General features: G+C 45.0%; 1 protein-coding gene across 4 annotated transcripts in view; it reads right to left on the reverse strand.

The window, feature by feature from the left end:
- Window positions 1-14,887: 14,887 nt before the first annotated feature.
- GRIA1 (glutamate ionotropic receptor AMPA type subunit 1) overlaps window positions 14,888-24,048 on the reverse strand; it is a gene marked incomplete at both ends in the record, with an annotated part of 120,991 nt that continues 111,830 nt past the window's right edge. For all 4 annotated transcript variants that reach the window (XM_080353600.1, XM_080353599.1, XM_080353597.1 and 1 more), the window contains 2 exons: window positions 14,888-15,076; window positions 17,207-17,341. In XM_080353600.1, coding sequence (XP_080209726.1) covers window positions 14,888-15,076; window positions 17,207-17,341 — 324 coding nt within the window. The remainder of the gene's footprint in view (window positions 15,077-17,206; window positions 17,342-24,048) is intronic.

The raw sequence follows: 24,048 nt of genomic DNA on the forward strand, positions 1-24,048 counted from the left end.
CTGCATGCCATCACCCTTTGATGAGCCGCACTTATTAAAGACTGAAGGGGATTTGTCACGTGTCGCTTTTAAAGGTCCAGGGGCAGGAAGCTTTAATTGCTGGATTTTTCACAGAGGGTGTTAAAATTTATTAAAGTCAGTTTCTCTGATTTCCCTTTAATGAGATGACGACTGTGTGTAGGAGATAACATTAGGTTCAGTTGGTGGGAAACTCAGAGAGAGGTTTTAAGTAGTCAGATCAAGAAAGAAAAAAAAGAAACCCAAACCTGTGCTAGATCTCACGTCTTAAGGACTGTATTTGCAACTTAATTTAAAGGTAAGAAAGAGGGATCATTCTTCAAACATTATAGCATAGCCAGTGATCTCCTTTTTAAAGGGCTTTCCTTGGGTGGGCTTTAAGGGTTGTTTGATTTTCAAGGCACTTTTGGCATTTCAGCAACTGTTTCTCCAGGAGCATGGCCACCCCTGTGAAAACAAAGACGGGATGAACAACTACTTGGGGTTCACCCATCCCTTGAGGAAATGCATTAAATGCTCCTGCTTGTGCTCTGTTTTACCCAGGTGTTGGATACTCCCCCTGGCAGCACCAAGATATTGGAGGGAGCAGTGGGTCAAAAGCCCATGTTCACAAGTCCTAGCAGCACAAGCTGGTGCCCCCCAAATATATGTAACCCCACTGACAGTGCATAACCAGCTGGAAGTGGGACAACAGGAGTATAGGTGAAAAGAAAAGCCCTTTCAAATCAGGACAGCCTGAGAATATTGAAGCCATCAAGAAAAAAAGCCTGAACATTTTTCCTTCGCCACCCTGGCTGCTCTCCTCCCTCAGCTTCATTTTCCCCCTCCTTCTTTTACTTGGTGCTACCTTCACACTGGATTTTGTTGCCCTACTTTTGTCCAGCCTCCTCCTAGACATAAGATAAACGCTCTTTTCAATTAACAAGACTTGATTGCTGAAAGCAATAGGAGGCAGTTCATTTAGAGCCAGCAAATTAATTGAAACCTAAATGTACATAGTCAGTGTATTGCTGGGAGAGCAATTATCCCAATCGTTTGGCCCTTGCCACGTCTGCGGCACCATGGCTGAGCTGTGTGAGCAGGAGGAGCTTGTGTTGCTGCCATCGCTTCTGAAGTTCCTCTCTCAGCTGCTTTTAGCCCACTTTCATCTCAAAAGAGAAAGCTCTCTATGGCTGTTACTGTAAATTAGAATGAGAGGATGTGTCCTGGGATTTTTGGCACTGATGAGACCCAAAGTTCCTTTCTAAACAAGTGGCCAGACCTGATGAGATCTTCCTTACCCTCCGCCTCCTCAGGGAGGGCTTTTGCTGCTGTGTGAATACAGAATCACCAGCCATTGGGATCTCCTGCTTTTACAGAGCTAACCAGAAAAGCTCTTTACAGACACATGGTGGGATCTGGGACCTCGGCATTTTTTTTTTCTTTTTTCCCTAAAATATATTTACACTTGATAGAGAGGAGGAAGGCAGAGAACTCAGCCAGTGAAAGAAATATCCCATCATAAGAAATATCTTCCACAGCTTTTAAGGCCCAAATGCTTTTGGCCCTGCTGTTGCCCAGCAGTCACTGATTGCCAAGAGAACACTGTGGCTTCTGTACCACCAGGTCCCTCATGAAATGGGCTTGTCCCCTTGCATCACCCGGAGGGACACACCTCCCCATCCATATAGCGTCAGGGAAAAACCTCAAGATATCCTCTCTGCTAAAATGGGTGGAAATGGCAAAATCCCAGAAATTGTCCAAACACTGACCTGAGCTGTTGAGGAGCACTCAGGTCACCAAAGTCTTCCAGAGTAACCTGCACTTTGCACATCTCCTTCATTGCCCACGGCAAAGGACTACTCAGGGCTTCATGACCATGGCAAGGGGTCCATTTGGGATGGACAGCACCTGGACCCTTGGAAAGTCAGATATGAGCAGCAAGGAGGCATCACTTTACTCCATGGAGTCATTCCCATCCTCCTTGCTGTCACCTCACAGCTCTTCAGAAAGTCCTCACTAAAAACCTACTGCTCCACAATTTACATATCAGGGCACTGTAGGAAACAACCCACTCTTTAACACACAGTCAACCTGCAAGTGGTAAAAAGGAGTAATTATGAGCCAGTCTCTACCAGAGAGATGATAAGCCCACCAAACAAAATCATGTTTTCCCTGCTACACCTTACTGCTTCTGAGCCAACTGGCACAAAGATGCTGCTGCTTTATTCCTATACAAATCATGCTTTTAAGCCTTCCCTCCCTGTCTCCTTGCCAAGCGTAGGAGGACTCCCACGTGTCGGCTCAGTAGTATTTCCGAGGCAGGCTGTTCTCAGCGCAGCACTTCTCAAAGCCAGCAAACCTGGTGCTCGTACGCATTTTCTCTCACCTTTGAGAGATGCTGACGGAGGCTGGAGCGATGCCCCAGTTATATAGCCAGTACCTCTGAAGGGAGCCAGCACGTTCGCAGGGAGCAGCCGAAGCTTATTAAATCAGCAAAGTAACACCTACGGAGCGTCGCGGTGCTTCCCGCTCCCTGGGCAGGGTGCTCACAGCCTTGCTGCGCCTTGTAAACCAGCTGGTTGGGGATGAGCTCCATCACAGCTCATTATGGGGTACTCATTATGCACCAGCTTCTGGTTTATCATCCTCCCCTCTCTCACTTTCTCCAGTCTACCAGCTCAATGTATTCTTGGCCTCTTCTCTATCGTGCTTTCCTGCCTGTTTAAAGTCCAGGACATTTCCCAGGCAGGTTGAAAAAGTTTTTGGAGAGAGAATTTGCAGCTGACTAGCCCAGGGAAGGGAGATTCCTCTTGCCCTTGGCAACTCCATGGCCCAGTAACCTCATGAGTAGGATTACAAACCCCTGGGACACCACAGAGAGGACATTTCATAGATAGAGGCTGTTCAGCTGACAGTGGCCACCGCACTACTGGTAGGCAGAAACAAAAATGAGGCTGGACTGGAAAGGATTTCCTGCACCATTGAATTCCCAGTTATGCCATTTTCTGGTCAGCTTTCTCAATGTTGGCTGGCCAGGATTGTGCATAACATTTTTGATATCACCAAAGATTTCTCCCAGCTGGAGTTCTCTTGCTGTGACCTTTGAATATGTGGGTTTGATTATTTTTTTTCTCTTTCATTTTTTTTTTTTAATGGCTGTAGAATGTTTTTTCCATTGGTGGCAAAAACTGCAGCTATCAGCACGTGTACAGAGATCTTCATCTGCTCTTTTCAGCACTAGGTAGTCTTGCAGTCAGCCCCTCAATCATGACATTGAACCACTGCCTTTCATCCTGTCTTTCTACCTCCTAAATTTGAAGTCTTTCAATTCATCATGTGAATTAACTGTGGTTCCAAGATAAATCCTTCAGATAATCTATATATGTACCTTTCCTTCCACCCAGTTATGCTTTGCAGTACAACTCATTATGTTCTCTTTAGATGTCTCACTTTGACAACTCTTCTTTTATAGTCCTCATTTTAGCTAATGAGCTTCCCCGCAAAATCAAATGGTTTTGTGAAGACAATTTACTTTAGACCTACCACACCTTCCTCACTTAAAAATACAAGCACCTTCAGGAGCAAAACAGACAAATAAACCAAATCAGAGCAGTCTGCCATGATCTATCTTTGGGAAAGCAAACAGGCCTTTTTCTCTTGTTTGCAGACTGCTTGTGAAAGTTTGGTTAGTTGTTCCTGGCTTGGAGATAGGCTATGTTTGCTCTTCCTGGCACATAACACTACCTGGTACACTATAGTTACCAAAAAGTATTTCCTAGCCTGAAAAGTAGTTGGCTTTGCTCACTTGAGGGCATGCATTTCTGAGTCTTGCCCTGTGCTCAGCATAAAGACTCCTTTGCTGTGCCCTGATTCCCTCTTACTGTTCACATAATTCCCCCTCTTTGCACCAGTCTCCTATGAAGCCACAGACACATTATTCAGCAGTTTTCAGCATCTCTCTTGACCCTTTTTAATCTCCATCCCGTTTTTCCTGCTCAGCAGCCTCCTGTCTCTTTCAACAGCTGAAGAATTTCCTGCCATCAAAAGGATTAACCATTAGCACCACAGCTAGGGATATGGAAGCTTTCTGTCCTACATGCCTGCTTGGAGACCAACTCAGCAGCCAAGGCATTGCAGAGTTTCCCCTCCTACCTGTGGTATTAAAAGCAAGCAAGTGCCTTTTCTCCCATCTCCTCCATAGGTCCAAGAGAGGATACAGGTGATGATTGATTACAGAAGCCATCCTGCATTCCAGCAGCAAAACAACTGCTTTATCATTTCCTCAATATCAGCCATACCTCACCCCACTCTCCCAGTAAAACCCTCCCAGCACATCTTTATAGCTCCTGGTAATCACCCAGTTCCTCCCAGTCGGGCCCAGCTTTGCAGCTGATAGCTGGGGGTGGGGTTAACCCTTTCTCCACCAACCTCCAGACAGACATTTACACCCCAGGGTGCAGCACAGGTGTGGTTCACTGTGTGGCATCCCAAATGGGAGATGGGAGGTAGCTGCAACCCTGGAAGCCACTGCCATAAATTCCCAAAGACTCATAAGCAAGTTTTATGCTTTAACAACCCTCTCTGAGACCCCAGCAGACATCTGCCAGACTTCAGCAAGACATCAAATATCTCCATCTAATCTGCAATATATTTTGACAGGATCCTGATGCAGCAACATGATCGCAGTGTGGTCAGCTCTTAGGTTTCATTTGAAGAAGTGTTTCACTCTGGTGTAAGAAAAATCTACCCACCCCTCACAGACTATATGCCACATTTTATTATATTTGTTGATTATCCAAAAAGCACTAAGAGAGCTTGAACATTCTTCCCAGTGATGCCCGGATCCCTTTTACAATAATTGGCATAGAAAGGTCTGCAAAGTCCCTTTCTGAAAAAACTGAGGCACAGAAAATTCCCATGGGATCCATTTCAGCTTGGGCTAACTGGCCACAAAGGGGTTAACTTATATCTCCCTTTGAGCATTCAATGAGTGCAGCCTGAATAGTTTCACCTGTTTCCTTTGGAAAGAACAATTAGCAGCACCACAGGTGTCCCTCTTATCTTGCCTTATGGATTGTCATACTAAAGGGAATTGATAGTGAGCATATAAAGGTCCTGACATTTCTTTCTCTGAAGAACTTCTCTTTGTGTTCACCTTTGATTTTTATGGGGACTGATGCTTTATTTTTAAATGGCACACAGATGCATATGTGTGCAAACACCCATGCACACGATGCTCACTTTGAACATGTCAGTTGCTGCCTTTTAAAAGATCAAGGCTTTCTTTAAAAGGCCTTATGACATTTGATTGTTTCCAAGTATCTCCCGAATATCACCCAACCAAAAAGTACATCAGCAGATAAGAGTATGTACAATTCACTATAAATCAACTGCTTCCTTAGAGGATGAAAGTTTTTCCCAAGTCTTTGCAGTATCTTTTCCTACTCCTCAGCTCAAACAGGACTCTGGATTGTGATGGTTACTGGCAAACAGACTTAACCACAGAAATGGGGAAGAAAATCACAATAGCCTTTAACCGGTCTTTCCCTATGTTTATTAGATTGAAATTAGAAATGCTGATGACCATTGTCAGTTAAAAACCCTGAAAAACAGAGAACATGGAAACCACCTCTGTGGCAAGTAAACAGCCATGGGGTCCTCTAACCTTTTTGGAAGACCATCAGGACAGGATGGTGTTGGTGTCCCACAGCATTGCTGAACTGGGGGGCAGAAGGGTCCTATGGGCCACTGAGCCCCATTTCATCCCCTCCTGGACTCCGTAGCACAAACTGTTGCCATTCACAATAGGTGTCCCTCCAACCCTGATGGAGTAGCAGTATTAAACACCAGCCAGGTAGGCTGGCAGCAGAGTCTTGCGGGTTTTTTTTGTGATAGATGCTTTATGTATATAAATATAAATATGTATCTATATTTATCTGCCTGCATCACCCTTGCCTGTATGAGGAGGGCAGATAGGGGCTGGAGGTGCCTCGTATTTCATGAAAATGAAATATGGATAAAATGTGCTGACTGGTAGGGATTTTATCTCTCTTATAACAAAACAAAACAACAAACAACCAAACAAAAACCAAACAACAAAACCAAACACAAAATAAACAACAAAACACACACACAAAAGCCTCCCCAAACCTAAGTTATCAGATGCTTTATTCAGAAAACTTTCTGGAAATCTCAGTTATTGTCTGACCAGTAGTTGTGTTCCATTTGGAGCTGGCCCTTGCTTGTCAATGGTACCTTCAGAAAGGTTTTAATCCTGCCCGTCTGCTCTGCCTGTGGGCTTGTGCCTCTGTGCTGTGGCTTCCCAGCCACAATCCTTACCCAGCTCCATGGAGGAGAGGCAGCAAGAGGCCATTATATTTTCATAGCAATAGTATTCAGCACTTAGGCAGGTGTTAGAGAGCTCAGCTGAGCTAAGTGTGTCTCCTGCCCATGATTGCCAGCAAACATAGGGCTCTCAGGTTCTCTCTGGAGCCTCGGTTGCTCCTGCACTTGTTCACAGCTGCCATGCATTTGGCATATGGTGGCTGCGACCTCCTCCCCTTTCCTATGTGGACTCCAGGCTAGTGGGGACATCAGCTGATATCACCCTCGAGCTGAACTGAGTTAGTCTGTGAGGTTACAGGTGTGAGTAACCTGTGACAGGTAAAGGCTCAGAGTAAATTCACCCATCTCCACAGCAAGGATGGCGGTGAGCATGTGGACTGGTAGCACTGTGGTCTGGGGGGTGTTGGTGAGGTGCATCACCTTTGGGACTGGCCACAGGAGCTGGGAAATGCCCTGCCAGGGCAGCGGCCACCGTGGTGAGGTCTGGGCTGGGAAATACTGCTGCAGTCACTCCATGAGACAAGCATGTGGCCACAGGATCCCGTGTCCCAGCTGCAGAGCACTGAGCTACAGCAACCTGATTACCAGGGGGGCTTGAGCATTAGCAGATTTGTCAATCCCTACCATGGTGATGCTGATTGGGGTCTGATGGGTTGCTGGTACCACTTATGCTTGTGGCTCTGCTGTGGGGTGAAGATGGGAGTGGTAACCCATGGCTGCTCATCTTGGGATTTAGCTCTTTGGTTCAAGTTCAAGCCCACCAGTGATGGTGGTTTCCCCTGAAGGTGGTGGCTTTGTGGAGAAGTGCAGTGGGTGGTCTGTAGTGCTATGGTGCTGGGAAAAGGGACGTGCCACCTTCCATGCTGCTGCAGCTGTGGGTCCCTCACACTGCCCTCCTGGTGCCTCGGTGTTAGTGGAGAGAGCTGGACTGGCCCTGGAAGGAACTGAAATGCCTTTGTTTTTGTTATTTTGGTTTACTTTTGTCTTTTGGTTAGTTTTGTTTGGAAAGTTGTCCCAAACCACTGCAGCTAGCAGCTGCTGGAGTCTGTGAAAGGGCATTGACCACACTGGGACCACCAGTTTCCAATCCCGAGCATGGTTGCTCTGGTCTAACCGGGTTGAGATGCAACCAGCCCAGCTGGGACTCCATGCGCTCCAGCATCCATAGACTGCTCTGGTAGTGCCGACTCCTTGCTAAAGAGATCTAGGTTCATAATGGCTTAAACCGCTGCAGTACATCCCCAGGGCTCAGCTGCCAGAGCAGAGGATCTTCTTGCTCATTTTTTGTGGGTGCTTTTGTTAAACATGATGTGCAATGAGCTGAGCGAGGGCTCAGCAGCGTGCACAGGGATGATGGACAGGGAGGAGGGAAGAGGGGGCGGGATGGCGATAGCCCCCAGAAAACAGTGCCATTTCTCCAAACCCTATGGATCACTTTGTAGTGACACTTATAGATGAGGAGCATTTTCTTTAACAAATATGAATCTAATGGATTAGGTCTGATCTAATTATGCATTCTGCATTAAGTTGATGCTCCCACTGTCTACGGCTGCTAGCATAATTAAACTTAATGTACTTTTAATGATGTCTTCTTAACTCATGCATTCATATATGATTAGAATCAAACAGGATGAGCTGTCATGAGTCCAGGAGAGCTCTTTCAGCAGCTCCTGATGGGACTCATGTTGAAATATTAATAATGCAGATTTCAAGGTTAGCAACATTGGTTTTGAAGTGGGGAAAGCTTGTCACACAGTTTGAGCTAATCTGAGGCAACAAAACGGCTCCCCTTTCAAGTTCAGCCTCTTCCTGTCTTGCTTATGTGCAATTCCCCTGGGAGCAGGAAATTTAAGTTTTACTTGGTAAAGATGTTGTTAGTAAGTGAACTGCACTCTGGGCAGCAGACAGCAAAGGAGCTGGGACGATAACTGTGGCACCTTTCGGCGGTTGCTAGGTGCTCTGTCCTGGCATGCTCAGTCTTCACTCCTCTTCCCCCTTCCTGCTACTTTTCTGAAAATTGGGAGCAGTTCGTTCTAGGGTCTGGCAATCAGAACTCTACTTTTGTCTCTGCTCTTATTTGGTCAAGCAAAATCAGGCTGTGTTCCCCCTCCCAGCCTCTGAAGGCTTTGCCCATAACCTCCTCAGTGCAAGGAATGTGCTCACCATAGCTGTGCAACACCTTGTGTGATGGGGCCTGGTCAAACTTTGGCATTCCTGCCCTGGATCCAGAGTCCTACACAAAGCAGGTAACAATACCGCAATGAAATGGCTATTTTTTTGTCCTCCTTTTTCTGTTTTTATGGATTTTTTTTAATCAGCTCATGGCCTGGCAGACAGGTTTTCTTTGGAGTTCCTGAGAGCGACTTGCGAAATCGTCTGAAATCCTTCCAAAGGGAAAGCATTGATTTATTACACTGTAATACTGATGTGAACAACACCATGTACCTTTCATCTGAAAAATCGGAACTTATAAAACACGACATGCCATTAATTTTGATGCCAGCTTGAACAGAGGAGGAATTACTGCCACAGAAATCCAGAGAGCATGTTAAACCAGCCCTACAGAACCAGTAATGAACATACTTTGTGGCTGTTACATTATACCTTGTTGATCCTTAGGAACGAAAAGGTACCTTGACAGCTAATTTGGGCCATCAAAGGCATCTCTTAATATCTGTGTATGCATATATGTGAGTGTATGCATTGTATTTAGTGCTTGAGAAAGGGATGTGCAAACATAAGCTAGTTAAACTTCTCAATATCCCTTCTAGGGGTGAGGATTATTGCATTTCCCTGCTCTAGAGACAGCTCTCCTCTTGCACATATTCAGCAGATGAGTTCACTTGGGTACCAGCTCGGTGGTGATGATGCCCAGCACCTTCCCCTCTCCATCCTTGAGGCAGGTCTACCTCCTGGCAGCCAGACAGTGATGCCTCCTCAGGATAAGTGTGCACCAGCAACAGCGAGATTAATCTAAGTGCTCTGGAAACAGCCAGGTCATCTGAGCACTTCGCAAGATTGTGGGTTTGTATAACACCCCATTTGCAGAAAGGCTCCTTGCTGCCTGAGTAGAGCATGATGAGTTATGGGATCACTTCTGTCCAGTTCAGAGCTGGATTCACATCTCTGCCTCCATCTCAAAGGAAGGTGAATTCATTTGCTTTCTCACGCTATATGATGATACAGACTTATCTGCAGTAAGACAACCGTGATGTACACACCCAGAGACTACTTCAGGCTTTGGAGAGAAGTAGCTGGCAGTGCTGAGAGTGGGACTGACATACAGATGGAGAGAGAGAGAGATGGACAGAAGGGAAATGGGAGGTGATGCTACAGGTCAGGGCTGAGTGGAGAATTGCACAGTGGGAACTGTCAGGATGTCGGTGGAGAGCTCATTTTGGAGCTGCCCCTCCATGCCTAGGAGGCCCTTTTCCAGGCCCTTGCACACTAAATTCATCCCTCTTACACACTCAGACCATCAAGATCAAGTGCCTGGAAAAGAACGGAACAGCTCCATGCAAGAAGGAAGCTGGGAAGGGGTGTCATATTTGTAATGATGCTCAAGCAACATGAAGCCCAAGCAGGTTTGTCTGGCACTGTCGGGCATCTTCTGAGTTGGGGTTTGCATGTAGATTTTGCCCCAAAAGCTCTGCCCTTCTGTGGGCTGGTGGGCAGCTGTGCCTGGCACAGTGACATCACTGTATTCCTGATAGTTAACTAACTGGGTAGCAGAGCTGCAAGAGCAGTAAGCTGCCAAGACACAAACCCAGCACTGGTGGCTGACAAATTGATTTGTCCCCATAGGTAGCATGAAGGCAACTAGAGAATCTAAGTTTAAGGGACATCAGCAGCTACAAAAGCCATCAGAGAACAGGCCATGCAGGTCTCCAAAATGTATTTGGGGATAATCTAGTACCTTTGCTGGTAGGAAGGGCCTGAACCCATCTCCTCTAGCCTCCAACGTGGTAATTCAGAGTAAACTCCACTAAGCCCCAATCTGTGTTGTTATTTCTCATGCCATGTCAGTGAAGAGTACCAGCAGTGTCTTAAGGATACCACATACCACTGTGATGGGTCATCTAAGCTCTGACATGTGCCTCTGTGGTAGACCAACATGTTAGAAACGTGCACAAAAATGTTCTTCTGGGGACCCAGTGCCATGGATGACTGATCATGTCATTGAAAACAGATCATGAGCCTGTGTTCACAGTGAAAACTTTCCCAGGTGTCCTGAAACTTTGGATGGAGATATGTGACTGACTCGCTGGAGCTGAACAGGTTAGTGGTACCCATGAGGTTACAGCAAACATTAATATGCCCCTGTTCTGTGCCTTCACTGAGCTTAGATGAATTTCTCTTTGCATTTGATGGCAGCTAGACACATGGACAAATGAGTCCAGTCAAATCTTTTTGCAGCATCCCAACTTTGTGTCTTGATGCCAGGGTTATCATCCCATAGCAAAGGGATGGACTGGGTGATACATCTGTTCCTCACTTTCTGCACTTAAAGATTTGGTGCTTTTTTTTGCTTCAGCAACTGCTGAAGATAATTTTGGATTCTTGCTGGAGACTTTCTTACAAGGAATATTTGCTTTTGCTGCTAGGAGGGAATTGCCAAGATATAAAGGAACATTTATTGTGCATTTCCGCAACCTCACTGGGAACAGAGTGAGCCACTGAGCGTTTTGTGACAGGATCCAGCCCACAGTACAGTACTGGATGGCTAAGCAATTGTGGAAGACCAAAATGGGCTGATCCAACATGGCGTGTCCATGGGAAACCTCTCCTTCAGGCCCTGTTGATTGGGAGTCTTGTGCTTTGAAGCCTGAGGGTTCACAGCCCCTTTCAAAACATGTTAATTCTGCCTCTTGCTGACCCTGTCTTTAAAACTTATCAGTGGGTAAAAGAAACCCTTGTGAATATTGGATGCCTTGAATCTATAACCATGTCCCTGTGGAGTGAGCTGGGATGCCTGGTCTAAGGCACTTCTGTGCCCAGCCGATAATTGAGAACGACGATACGGAGAAGGGAAACTCTTCCACATCTGTGACACCATGTGCTACGTAGGAGCACAACATTAATGATTATAGTTAACCCCAGCAACTGTCAGCATCTGCATAAATATCCAAGGTCCTTTAAATCCTACTCTCTTTTCCCCTTCAACAGACGTTTGGATGAGGAATTTACCAGGTTAGTTTTGTGAAAACTGACTGAGAAACATCTTAAATGTCCAAGCCTCTGAAACAGCATGGGAGCTCCTAGGAAAGCTGATCCTGGTGAGGATTTTTGGACCAGTGCTGGTTCTGAATTCTCTCTGAGCTGACCATGTCTTCCCTCTCTGTAAAAACAAGCTAATATCCTCTAATAGTCTTCCTCAAAAAATAACCCCACAAAACTCCAAACAAAGCAAAAAATTGAGCCCAATTAATATTTACTTTCCTGACTCTTGGGTAAATATTAGATAGATTCCTAATTTCAACCTGAAGTAGTTTATTTGGCTGCTGTTCATAAGTCAGACACAGCAATAATCAAGGAAAGCTTGTTTGATTCAGGTTGGGTAATATTGCCTGAGGGGTAACATCATTTTCATTTCCACACATCCAGCACTGGCACAAAACGGCATGGACAGGTATGAAAAATGGATCATGGATCCTTGGTGTTAAAATTCCAGTTGATAGTTTCATTTTTGTGTAAATAATAATTACCAATTAAAATGTTGCTTGAAAAAATAGAAAGTGAAAATAAAAACACTGTTGCATTTGACAAAGTAAAATCCTTTGCAGTACTGCCAAAATAAAGAAAAAACAAAAGAGAGTTAAAACAAATATAGCTGTTAAATAAAAGATCCAGATACCAAAGAGCAAAATTTAATGAAAGCCAAAACTGTTAAGTATGGACTCCTGTTGAGAAAAAATGTCAATGTCTTTAAGAGTTTTACCATTACTCTATTTTTAAGAAAAGTGTAGTAAAAATACATATTACAAGTTAACATTTTCCACGCTTCTGTCCTATTTTTTTTTTTTTTTTAAACCCCTCCACTGATCAAAAGCCTTTGAAAACTGCAGGTCACATCTTCACATCACAGGCGGCCAGTCCTAGCACAGACGTGCTGCTTCTCACGAGACCATCTAACTGCCCGGTCAGCCTCCCCATGACCTGCTGCCATGTGGTCCTGTATCAGCAGCTTCCACCGCAGCACTCAGCAAGGTCCGGGACATGGTAAGAGCTGGGTCAGGAGATGCATCTGAGGGCATGGAAACAGGCTAACTTGTGAGATGCCTCCACTGTGCTAGCGCTTGCACAAAACTGAAGTTAAAATTAAGAAAAAGAGGATTAAAAATAATGGTAACCAATACAAAGGGACCCAAAGAGGTGTTTGGAGTGGCTGATAACAGAGTTCATGTTTCGCGATGAGAGATGAAGATCACAAGGGTTTCCAGTAGTGGAGAGAGGACAACATATTGGCACAAGACATGCTGTGCCTGAGCGTAGGACCTTGACTTTGACTTGCTGGTCTCCCAAGTGTTGCATGACAAACGGGTAAACAGAATAGATACTTCAGACCAGGCTGGTGTTAAAGGTGGTAAACGTATTGCTCTGCACGTTCGTATGCTAATAGATACCGATAGTCAGGCAGCTTCCAGCCGTACCTATGGACAGCTGCTCAGACAGGCCCTCCTCATAGACCTGTGCCAGTCATTTGCCTGCATCACTTCACCTGCCTCCCTTCTTTTCCTGCTTCTCTCTAGCTATGCTGTGGATTAAAAAAAAAAAAAAAAAGAAAAAAGAAAAGAGAAAAAGCAGCTGAGAACACTCTAAGAGCAGCTCAGTCCCCGAAACAGATATTTGCTGGGTTTTGTCAGAAGCTTTGAACTTTATTTGCCATCAGTGATGGACCTGTGAGATAGGACAAGGCTCAGTGGGTTCACTGTGGTCCCTGCCCCACAGAGCTTTTATCTCTCCAAATGCTCTACTGGGAATCCTTCACTTCTGGGGAGGTGTCACAGGCCCACCAGGGTGGGAAGCATTTGTCTGTTCATGCCAGTGATTCACACAACAAACCTTTAGTGAAGTTCTGGAAAACCATCCTTGCCTCTTCTATCTCCATGCCTCTGGTTGGACTCCCAGCTGCCTCCCTGACAATGCAGGTTTCTGCAAAACCAAGTTTGGGGTCATCAACCTGCTCTTCTGGCTTGTGGATGCTTCCCCCTCCCTAGGGGTACATGAGTGGGAATCTGCTACTTTTGGCTTTGTACTCAGGCCACGACTTGACAGGAAAGCTTAGTTTGACCAGCCCTGATGCTGTTGGATGTCATGGACGCTTGAATGAAGGTCTTGTTGGGTCTCCTCCTTGGTTTGCTTCAGCAGTTCCTTCCAGGAAGCCATTCTGGCCAACTATCTACAAAACATCTCTCTTAATTAGAAAACCAGCCATAAAGGGATTTCAGAGCAAAAAGGCAGGGATATTCCCATTGCAGCCCATGACTTCTAGCATGTTTTACTGGTTAATGGGCAGCCATCTACAACTGGATGTCTTGAGATGGTCTATTCCCAGCTTATGGTGGTTCCCATATGTGACCACCACAAAGAGAACACACACAGACGCTAAGCAATGAAGAAATGGTTCACAATTGCTTATAAGCCGCCAATAACCTAGGCAGGAGAGTCGCATGTAAGAGGAACGCAGCATTTACTTTCTCTCTTCCATAAACTACAGCTGACTATGATCTTAGACCAACCATCTCTTCTAGTTTGCTGCACATGACGCCCTCCAGTCCGGGCACTTGATTCTTCTCTTGAGCCACCACTCATCTCTAGAAAAATTATCACTTTGTCCTCAGGTTACCTGGGGTTTCCAAATTCACTCATCACTTTGGCCCATGTTTTTGTTCAGGTTCTTTCTCACATCAAGTTCTTCCTGTTGCAGGGAGAGCCGTTTTCAGCTATGTCTGCCTTGTCGCAGTAACTCCACAGCCTGAGTTCACAACATAACAACAGAAGGCAGAATCATGAAGGACAAAATGGGTCAATGCTGATGCCCTGCAAGGAGTTCAACTTGCCATTTATAGGATTTTCTTTTTTGCTGTTAGTAGCTCAGACATTATGGTTTGCATCCCAAACTAAACCAGATTGAAGGACTGAGCAGGGAAGGGAGAAAGGGTTGATGTTACCCTGACACCACAGGAATTAGTAAGAAAAAATATATATATTGCACACACTAAGACTTATTAACAACCAAGTTAAAACAAAATGGCATAGTCCTCATTAGTGTTCCAGTGGTTCTTTGATCAGGGATGGTTTGTGAGTCTCTTAAATCCCATTACACTCTCTTTATTGCAGTACAGACCTGTTTCTGTTCTCCTGCCAGTTGATCTGTTTGCAAATAAAAAGGGAAATAGATTTGATTTCCTCAAGAAGATCCATCCGATTGTCCCTTCTGTCATGGTCATTTGTCTTGTTTGTGTTGGGTTTGGTTTTGGCTCTGGAGGGGGTAGAGTAGGGCTGCCCTTGCTCTCACCCAGGCAATGGGTCAAAAGGCCAATTATAATCCCGTAGCTCCCAGGGACATGCCAGTGCTGTGGCTCATGCACGGGATTGTCTGCATGGATTTGGGGAAATCGTGGCTGACCACACGTCCATTTTCTCCACTGCCTCCTGCTGCAGCCGGCCTGGGAAGGGTTGATGTCCGTATGGCTTCGTTGATTGATTGCTGTGGGATTAAACAAAAACCCTTTTAGGAAGGACGGGGGGGTCTCCCCCTGTCCTTAGGAATGTTGGAGAAATTACAATATAAAGCAGTGTTGTCTTTCTGTCACTGTCCCCTCCCTCCCCGTCTCCATTCAGACTCTCACTTTCTGCATGTCCCTACTGTACCTGCTCTGTTAATTCACACCTCTTTTACATTCAAAATCAAATGTTTCAGCAGTATTTTGGGGTATAAAGCATACATTTCATATGAAAAACTATTCAAACTCTACAACATAAGAACAGTCATCCTGGATCTGAGCAGAGGTACTATACACACTTCCTCCATAGATATGCTATTACTATTCCAGTACTGCTATGTATGGTGGACTCTGACTCACTGTAAGCATATGTTTGACTTTCCAATGTGAAAAGTTGAGCATTTGCCTATGTTTTTGTCTACAGAGATGACTGAGGTAACCAGGAAATGCAAACCTAGTTCAGGAAAGCAAATCTCATCTTCCTGTTCCAGATACCATCCAGAACATTTGCTTTAAGAGATCTAAGGAAACCATCAATTTAGACCAATTAAACTAACAGATGAAGTCAGTTTTGTTTCTTTGCATTTAAATCTATCTCTAAGGGGACCATCATCCTTATGGACTGGGCAGCCACTGAAGGGGGGAGCCAGCGAAAGGGACAAACTTAGACCAGATGTTAACATTGGGAGCAACAACACCTTCCCATAGTGGCTGGTTTTACAATGCTGGGAGCACTGCAAACTAACAGTGACATGAATGAGAGGGTCATTTCAAATAACACAGGAAAGCTATATCAGTGCAGAATCTCCTTAAGACTAAACCCACAGAGCTATAGCATTCTGACTCTGTTTCGCAGTGTATTTGTGACATACCTAGCTTTACAGTATAGACAGCAATTAGAATTTTTTTATATTGAGGGACATTCGTTGCTCACATTATGTTACCCCTGTGCTCAATGTTCCTCTCATTGCCTGTGGAATTTTCTGAACCTCAATGGGAAAAGAGCTGTTGTACATTTTCAGTGAATTAGAAATGTTATTATTGCTGACAAAACATTAAGCATGTTGTGAAATGGTACTATAAAACCCAGAGAAATGATCACTTATATTTCTGTTGATTCTGGATAAGTTTCAGTGCTCAGGGAAGTGAAAATCTCTCTAAATGTTATGAAGTTCACTGCATACTTCATGTACTCATACTGACTTCCATGCTCATGGGAGAGGTCAAGATGAGGAAGATAAGGAATGTGTTACTCTGACAGCACAGACTCCGCTGCGACCTTGTACACAATGGTTTCTGTATAAGCGATTGCCTCTGCGAGTCATCTGAGTCAAGATGTACTTGTTCCACCCATGCTGCATTACATGTGTATCCCCAAGGCTCTCAAATCTAATCCACTCTTGACATGACACTGTGAAATTTAACCACACAAGGATTTAGGGCTGAAACAAATCTCCTGTGTCACAGGAAGTACATTTCTGCAAGACCATAACAGGGTGGAGAAAAAAGACCCCAAACATTACAGGAGACATTAGAGGCCAGTTTCTCTCTAAGGGGACCATAATTCTGAATATGGAGACCCACTCATCTGTTCCAGGGCAACAATGCTCTGAGCATATATCACTGTTGCCAACCTGCAGATAGTGCCAGCAGGGTGCCAGCAAAGGGAACAATAGGATCTGATTCATTACTGCACTATTCCAGTTTTATCTTGCTATTAATTGCTTGGGTTTGGGGATTTTTTCATACTGCAATAATGGCTGTATCACACCAAGCCAAGCACACTTCATCCATGCTGCACATGCATTGCCATGGTCTGCTTTGGTAATTTTAAGGAAAGGCAACGTGTTCTTATTACTATTTGTGCTACAATTTTTCTCTATTATCTGGATTTTGAACTAGCATTATGCCACGTCTGATCTTGCATCAGCTGCCCACTATGCCCCACTTGACCCTCTTTTAGCTTTCTCTGATGCTCCTATTCCTTTCTAGCAAGTTAAGTGACACAGTCACTTCATTATCCCTATGTCTTGGCTTTCCACCCATGGTCTGGGCTGCATCCGTCTCTGAAGGCAGCTTGGGAGCCGGGGTGGGATCAGAGAGAAGGTGTGAAAGGCCGGAAAATGGGTTTCCACCTTCATCCGCTTTGATTCACTTCTGGACTTGTAACAAAACTCAATTAAGGCAACCAGCATGGCTAGTCCGAGCCCACCGATGAGGATATAGAAAACCCCGGCCACATTGCTGAGACTCAGCGCGCTCGTCTTGTCCTAGAAGAGAAAGGAGAAGGGAGGGAGGGAAGGGCATGTGGGAGGGAGAACAACAAAATTAATATGAGATTGTTCTGGGAGGGATGCTGCACAATATAGCAATGTTGGCATTACATCATCTTCCTCTTTCAATGAACAGGTGACATTACTAAGAGCATTTTCAATTTTTAATTCAGTGGCTAGTAAATCTAATGTTTCCCTCACACAAACAAATAAACATTTCTTCGGCAATGTGATTCTTTGTAAAGGTTTGGGATCTCCGTTTTTCAATCAGCTAACTTAAATGCTTATTTTACCCAAAATGCCTACTGTAAATTATTGATTAAAGGAGAAGAAAAAAAAGTTGTTTGCCTCAGTGACATTTGCTTGTCCCTGATGTCTTGCCTGAAATAACCTGTTCTCTTGGAAATGCTCATTCCTTCATTCCTAGATTGTTTCCCCCGCAAATTCTGTTGCTGAGCAACACATCGAAATGGCTGGGTTTTTTTTCCCTTTTTTTTTTTCTTTTCCTCTTCAATACTGAGGTTGAAGTGACACCTGAGCTATCCTCAGAAACTCATTTGATTTCTGTGTAATAAGGCAGTTATTTCATATGCAATCAATACCCCTTGATGCATGTCTAAGCTAATTATTTAGTTGGCAATAAATAGGGCTATTAACAGACCGCAACTCACAGTCAGCAGCGACATTCTGATTTTACAATTGCCAAATGAATCGTCATGGCTCTCTGGGGAAGAGACGAGTCTCAGAAAGACTCATTTCACTGCTAGGGAAATGAGTCCCCACATCTAACCCCATTGTCACTCAGTGCAGCTCTCAAAACCTTCTTCTCCATGCCCAGCAGGTGGAGTTGGGGTGTTGGGATAATCTGGGCAGCAGCAAGACCCAGAAGCTTGGCTCAGCTCTGTGTACCAGGCTCCTGATTTTAGGACAGGCTCTCCCTACAGTGCAACCAGACAGAGGTTGCGTGCTCCGTGCTTGCTGCTACTCTGCAATGTTGGCTTGATGCCTATTTGCCGGTACAGATTCCCCAGGGCAGGTCCAACAGGTCAGTGCAAATCTGTTGGAGCAACCAAGGTCTGACCAGCATTGACAGCCCTGCTCCCTGGATGTGGGAGGAAAATTGCATATGGATCATTTGAGCCACACAGTTAGAGAATAATATTTATGCCTGTAGAAGTGTCTGCATTTGGGAATGAAGCCTCTGTGCAGTTCTTGGTGCTCCCTCCTACTCCATGGACATGTGGACCGGTGGGTGGCACAGCTTGTTCCTTGCCCTTGTAGGACAATTGATTCGCTTGCTTTGCTTGGCAGGTTTTTCAATAAGCAACCCACAGTTTTCAGGAAGGGCAAGGATTCAGGAAGCAGAAAACTCTACTGGAGCAAAAGGGTGCAAAGCTGATTACCAAGGTGAGCACGGAAGGTTTTGATTCAAGAGCAGTCTGCCTGACACTGGCACTGTCTTTCAGACCAGTGCATTTTACAAAAGGATTCTGTCTTTGGCGGTATTAGGGTTTGATGGCAAATAAAATTAACTCATAATGCATGAAATCACTTCAGTTTTCAAAATTAAGAAAAGCTCCTGTAACACATTATTTTTTTCCTACTGCTCTTTCACCTGGGCCCATGGCCCATTTGAGCTGCAAAGATCCTCCGCTGGAGCTCTCGCCACGGGCTCCACTGCCACAGGGAGCAACTTTCTATCCTGAACCTTCTGCTGAAAGATGCTCAGGTTTCGTTAGGAGTCGGCCCTGCAGAGTTTTGGTCGCCAGAAGCTCCACAAGTGATTGCATTTTCCATGCTTTGCTGACTGATGTCACTGTCAAGAGATCGCTGCTGTCACCACATGTTTTACACTGCTGCAGATGTGATGGTCACCACTGGTGTCCAGGTTTGGTTTCTCTCTTGTATAACTTTCACATGGTCAGTTTGTAACCTTATCAATGTTTCCCGTGTGCTCTCTGTAATGAGAGATTACTGCAAATTTCTTCTTGATTTCTGCAGTTTCCATATTGGAAGGATTACTTATCTGGTCTTTTATAATCTGCCTTCATGCATTTTTCCCCCCAGGCTTGACTGTATGTTTGATCAGACATCTCTTCTCTGCAGATTACTGGGTATACTTTTAAGCACCAGCTGAAAAAACGTAGGGAATTTTTTAGTGAAGATTTAGAAAAGCTGAGCAGCTACTCTGAGAAAACTGGATTACAACATATCCGGTACTTTGCCTCTTCAAAGTCAGTCTGAAGGGTCTGCACCAGCTTCAAGGAGGGACAAAGACACTAGAGATGGGCTGCCCTCCTTGACATCCTAATATTTTAGCCTGGCTCCTTAATTAAAAGTGTCTGATTAGCACATGCTCTGCACTCAGAGAGAAGGATGGGACAGAGAAGGAGGTGGAACAGCCTATTTGTCTGTCTTACTAATAACTTTCAGCCCATAGTTTCACCTTGATTTGAGTGGAGATCTCCAAGATACCAGGAACCTCCAAGCTTTGTGAAACAGAATGATGCTTTACAGAAGAGAAAACCTATTAATGCTCTCACTTAAACATATCAGCACAATCCATACTAGGCACCAGAGACACCACATGGGTCTTTGACTTGCAACCACAGATCCTTAGGAAACCCGCCTTCCTTGGCTCTGCCAGGCATGGGAATACATAAATTTCAAGTTTTATTTGCCATGATATTCTTGTATTTCCATCTGCAGTTTGAGGGTCATGGTCCAACAGGGCACCTTCTCAGCTGGCTGCAATGGCAGAGCAGCCTGGTAGCCAGGAAAGGCTGCTGGGTCTTAATTTCTACTTCCCTCCTGATGCCAGCAGCATCGGTAAGAGAGAGGAGATGACCCAAAGCAGTTTCCTGCACCACTATTCCATACAATTAATTTCAGAGCTGTTTTATTTTTCTTGCATTTACTTTCCCATAGCATTATTATTATTGCTATTATTATTATTACTACTACTACTACTATTATTATTGGGATAATTTGGGTGAACTGAATGTTGTTTCACCCGGAAGGTGAAGGAAAGCATAGTGAGTCACAGTGGCGGGCGAACCTGCCCGGAGGCAGAGAGCAACCAGAGTTTCATCCCTGCCACCATAACAAGGTTTCTCCCAATAGGCCAAAGTCACCAGCAGCTTCAGCAGAACACAAGGAACATGGGACCATGGGGCACAGCTGGTGACCCAGCCTGTTATCATGAGCCAGGCTAAGGGGAGTTGCTCCTGTGGTGCCGCTTGACTTTTTGCTCATCCTCTCCTTTTTCTTTTTGTTTCCCTCCCACTCCCAGCATGACACACTGAGACATTCTCTGGGCAGGAGTGGCATCTCATTGCTCCCATCGGCTGCAGAAGCATGTGAAGGGAACTCTGCATGCCCCATCGAGGCTCTGCCTGCTGTTTCTGTATGTGCTTCTGCCCTAATAATGCTAATAAGTCCCAAATAATGCTAACTGCTTGAAAGGATTCCTCTCTGCTTGGTCTCGGTGACACCAGATGCTCTCCCGTGGAGTTGCCCATCACTGAACCAGCTTGTTAGTGGGAGTGTAAATGTCACCGCTTGTCTCCCGCAGCGGCAGAGTGCTGACGTGGGGGGAAGATTGGCAAGTGAAAAGAGAAAGAAAAACCCATCTTTCTGAAAGCCCAGCCTTGTTGCTGCAGCAACCAGGCACCTTCCCGTCTGTTCCTCTCAAATGTGGCACTGTGTCCGTCATCCTCTTTGTCATTATATATCCTCCTTGGCTGAAAAGCATTAAGGCCAAATATGCATGGTTTCCCCAAAGGGCCAGTTCTTTTACCCTCCATGACCAGAGCCCTTTGGCACCACAGGTTGATGGCATCTCAAGTTGTTGCAGTCTCCGTAGAAGATGACCTGTCCTTAGAGCAGGTAGCAGCTCCAACAGTTGAGCTTTTACACCAAATGCTGGGTTGACTTTATTGGGATAAGGCCTGAAGCTGAATGATGGAGGACATAGCACTGATCATTGACTGGGCACTGCTGTGGATCTGCCAGGGGATGGGTAAGAGCACACAGATGGCTGGCTCTGGGCACAAAGCTGCCCAGCATGAAAAGACATCTTTGATTGGAGAACCAGCCAATTCTCTGCAAAGGCAGGGCAAAGGAGTAACAGGATTTGTTCCCTATTTTTTCTTTTTTTTTTTTAAACATAAGCAGAATTCTTGCAACTGGAGAAGAGGATTGGGAGATCCCTGTGGCTTTGATGAAAGTCCTTTAATTATATGAAGTGATCTGGCTGCCCTAGCAAGCAGGTTGCACCTTGCCATCCTGGTCTCGACCAAAAACTTCCTTTCCACCATTGCATTGCAAAAGCTCTTGGGAAGCAGAGAATCACACCCAACTGCCCTGACATTTAGTGTCTACTTTTGTCATTATCCTCCAACAACTCAGGCTTCAAGCCTACAGCACATTCCATAGCCTGCAAAAAAAAGTTGTCCATCCGATGCATGTTGGTAAAATAGGGTTCTTCTAGGGAACCACCTAGTTATAGTGTGTCTTAATCTCTTCTGGGCTTACTTCTGCTGTGGTATGTAGAGGGGGAGAGCAGCAAGGCTGGGAGACAGGACCAGGAACTGGTGGATGGTTTCTAGCTATGTGAAGTGCTGCAGGTGCATATGCATGGAGAAACCTTGAACCTGTAGGAAGAGGTGGCTGCGAGGGTTTACGGGGTGGAGAAAAGCAGCAGGGACATTGCTCGTGGTGTAGGACCCTGCCTGGGATTTCCCACTGTCTGGCAATGCAGCTGGGGCTGTGGGGGCCCTGGATCAACAACTCTGGAGTACAGCTGCCCAGCACCTCCTGGGATGGCATAACACATTCAAATATTCAGCAAAGTAGGAACGTTTGCCTCTGGAGTTTTAGTTCAGATTCACTGATGTATCTACTGTTTCTTTACAGGGATTTCTCTGGATAAAAAGCTAGGTGGACAAGAGAGAGGTAAACATTAAAAATAGGATGCACGGAAGTTAGCTACAGGCATGGAACGTAATCTGGGGCCAATGAACGTAAGCCTGGTAAGCACCAGAGGTTTTATTTGGCTCTGTCTAGAAACCTTAGATACAAAAGTTACATCCAGGGAGCCCCTCACCCCTCTTCATTAATCCTTCTGAAAGTTGTCTAACTGCAAACTAAGCTAAGCTCGACAACAGAGAGAATTGGGAAGGCTTTGTCATGCCTGTAGGTGGAAAGATATGAAATGTCCTCCAACCTCTCAAGCTTTGCTTTGAACCTTGGATGTCAGAAGAGAGGTGTGTTGTCCAGCTCATGCCCCCAAAGCACAGGTGGGTTTTGTTCCCACCGTGGGCAGGACGGGGGAAGCTGTGCTGGGTGCTCAGCCCTGGCACTGAAGGCACCACAGGGAACAGGGAGAACCTGCTCATGTCTTGTTTGCGGTAGGTGCAAAAGAGCCCAAGAAGCAAAAACCAGGTGGGTATGTTTGTCTGGCTGCATTCATTACAATGAGTGAGCAATGTAATTCCTTAGTCTTTCTGTAGGTGGGAGAGGGGCTCTGGTGATGGGAAGGCTGGTTTCTCTTACTGCTGTTTCACATTACAGCGCTATTGCAGACGTGGTGTAGACGCTGAGCAGGGAACAGAGATGTGACCCTTTCATTTAACAGTTGAGACTGATCACTGATTTCTTCCACTCATATTCAAAGTTTACATGGCTTTAAGGCTTGTGCCTACTGATTTCACACATGGAGTTTCAAGCAGCTCTCATGACTTTAGGATCCAATCTCATTTATTCACATGTGATTCACATGTGTGTGATTGTGTTTTTCAAGCACATGCAAATAACATGTGATCAATATTGAGGTCATACGATCCACATAAACCCATGTGTCCCAAACCTTCTGTTTCTGTCCCTATTGGTTTTCTTATTGTGTGGAATCTAATTATTTTTTTTCCCACCAGAATAGTGATAAGGCACAGTATTGTAGGGTGCTTTTTTTCAATCTAAATTGATTTCACATCCATTTCCTTATGGGCATTTTATCAGCTATGGGGTTTCTCTAGCACTGATGCATGCAGGCTTGTGGTGAAGGTATTGTGGAAGCTGTGTCATGGCTTCAGTTTCCCAGCAGAAGTAATTACTTTTCATTCATATGGTGACTGATGCTCAGTTGGTTACCTTGGAAAATACATGCACTATACAAGTCAATTAGATTTTTGCCTGAGGGGGACCAATACCATTTTGTATAGCATGGCTTATAGAAGGGTTACTCTTGGATATCTACAATGCTGCAGAGAAGAGCAGAATTTGATTTTAAATAGCAGTCCCAAAATGCTTTACAATATGATAAAGCTGTTAATGAGATTCAGACAATTAGTCCAGGTGGAAAAAAAAATATGATAAACTACCAAAAACGGTTTGTAGAATTTTTTCCCTTCTTATTAAATTTGAATATCTTTACTACTTTAAAATCCAACCCACTCCATCTGGTTCTGGAAGTGGGTTGAACATAGAAATTAAAAAAATATTATATTTTTCTTTCTAATTTTCAGTTGGGGAACCCTCCACTGGCATTTGAGAGCAAAACCAAACCTGGGCAATTGTGAAGGTCTTGCTGCGGCTCTTGGTTTAAGGTGCCAGGGCTGAGCAGCAGCTTTTATTGTGTCAACTCTGAACAAAAACATTCATGAAAATATTCAAGGTCTCCACTGCTCTTTCCCTAATGTCCCATA

Source organism: Nesoenas mayeri, assembly GCF_963082525.1.
Source record: "Nesoenas mayeri genome assembly, chromosome: 14".
Taxonomy (NCBI): domain Eukaryota; kingdom Metazoa; phylum Chordata; class Aves; order Columbiformes; family Columbidae; genus Nesoenas; species Nesoenas mayeri.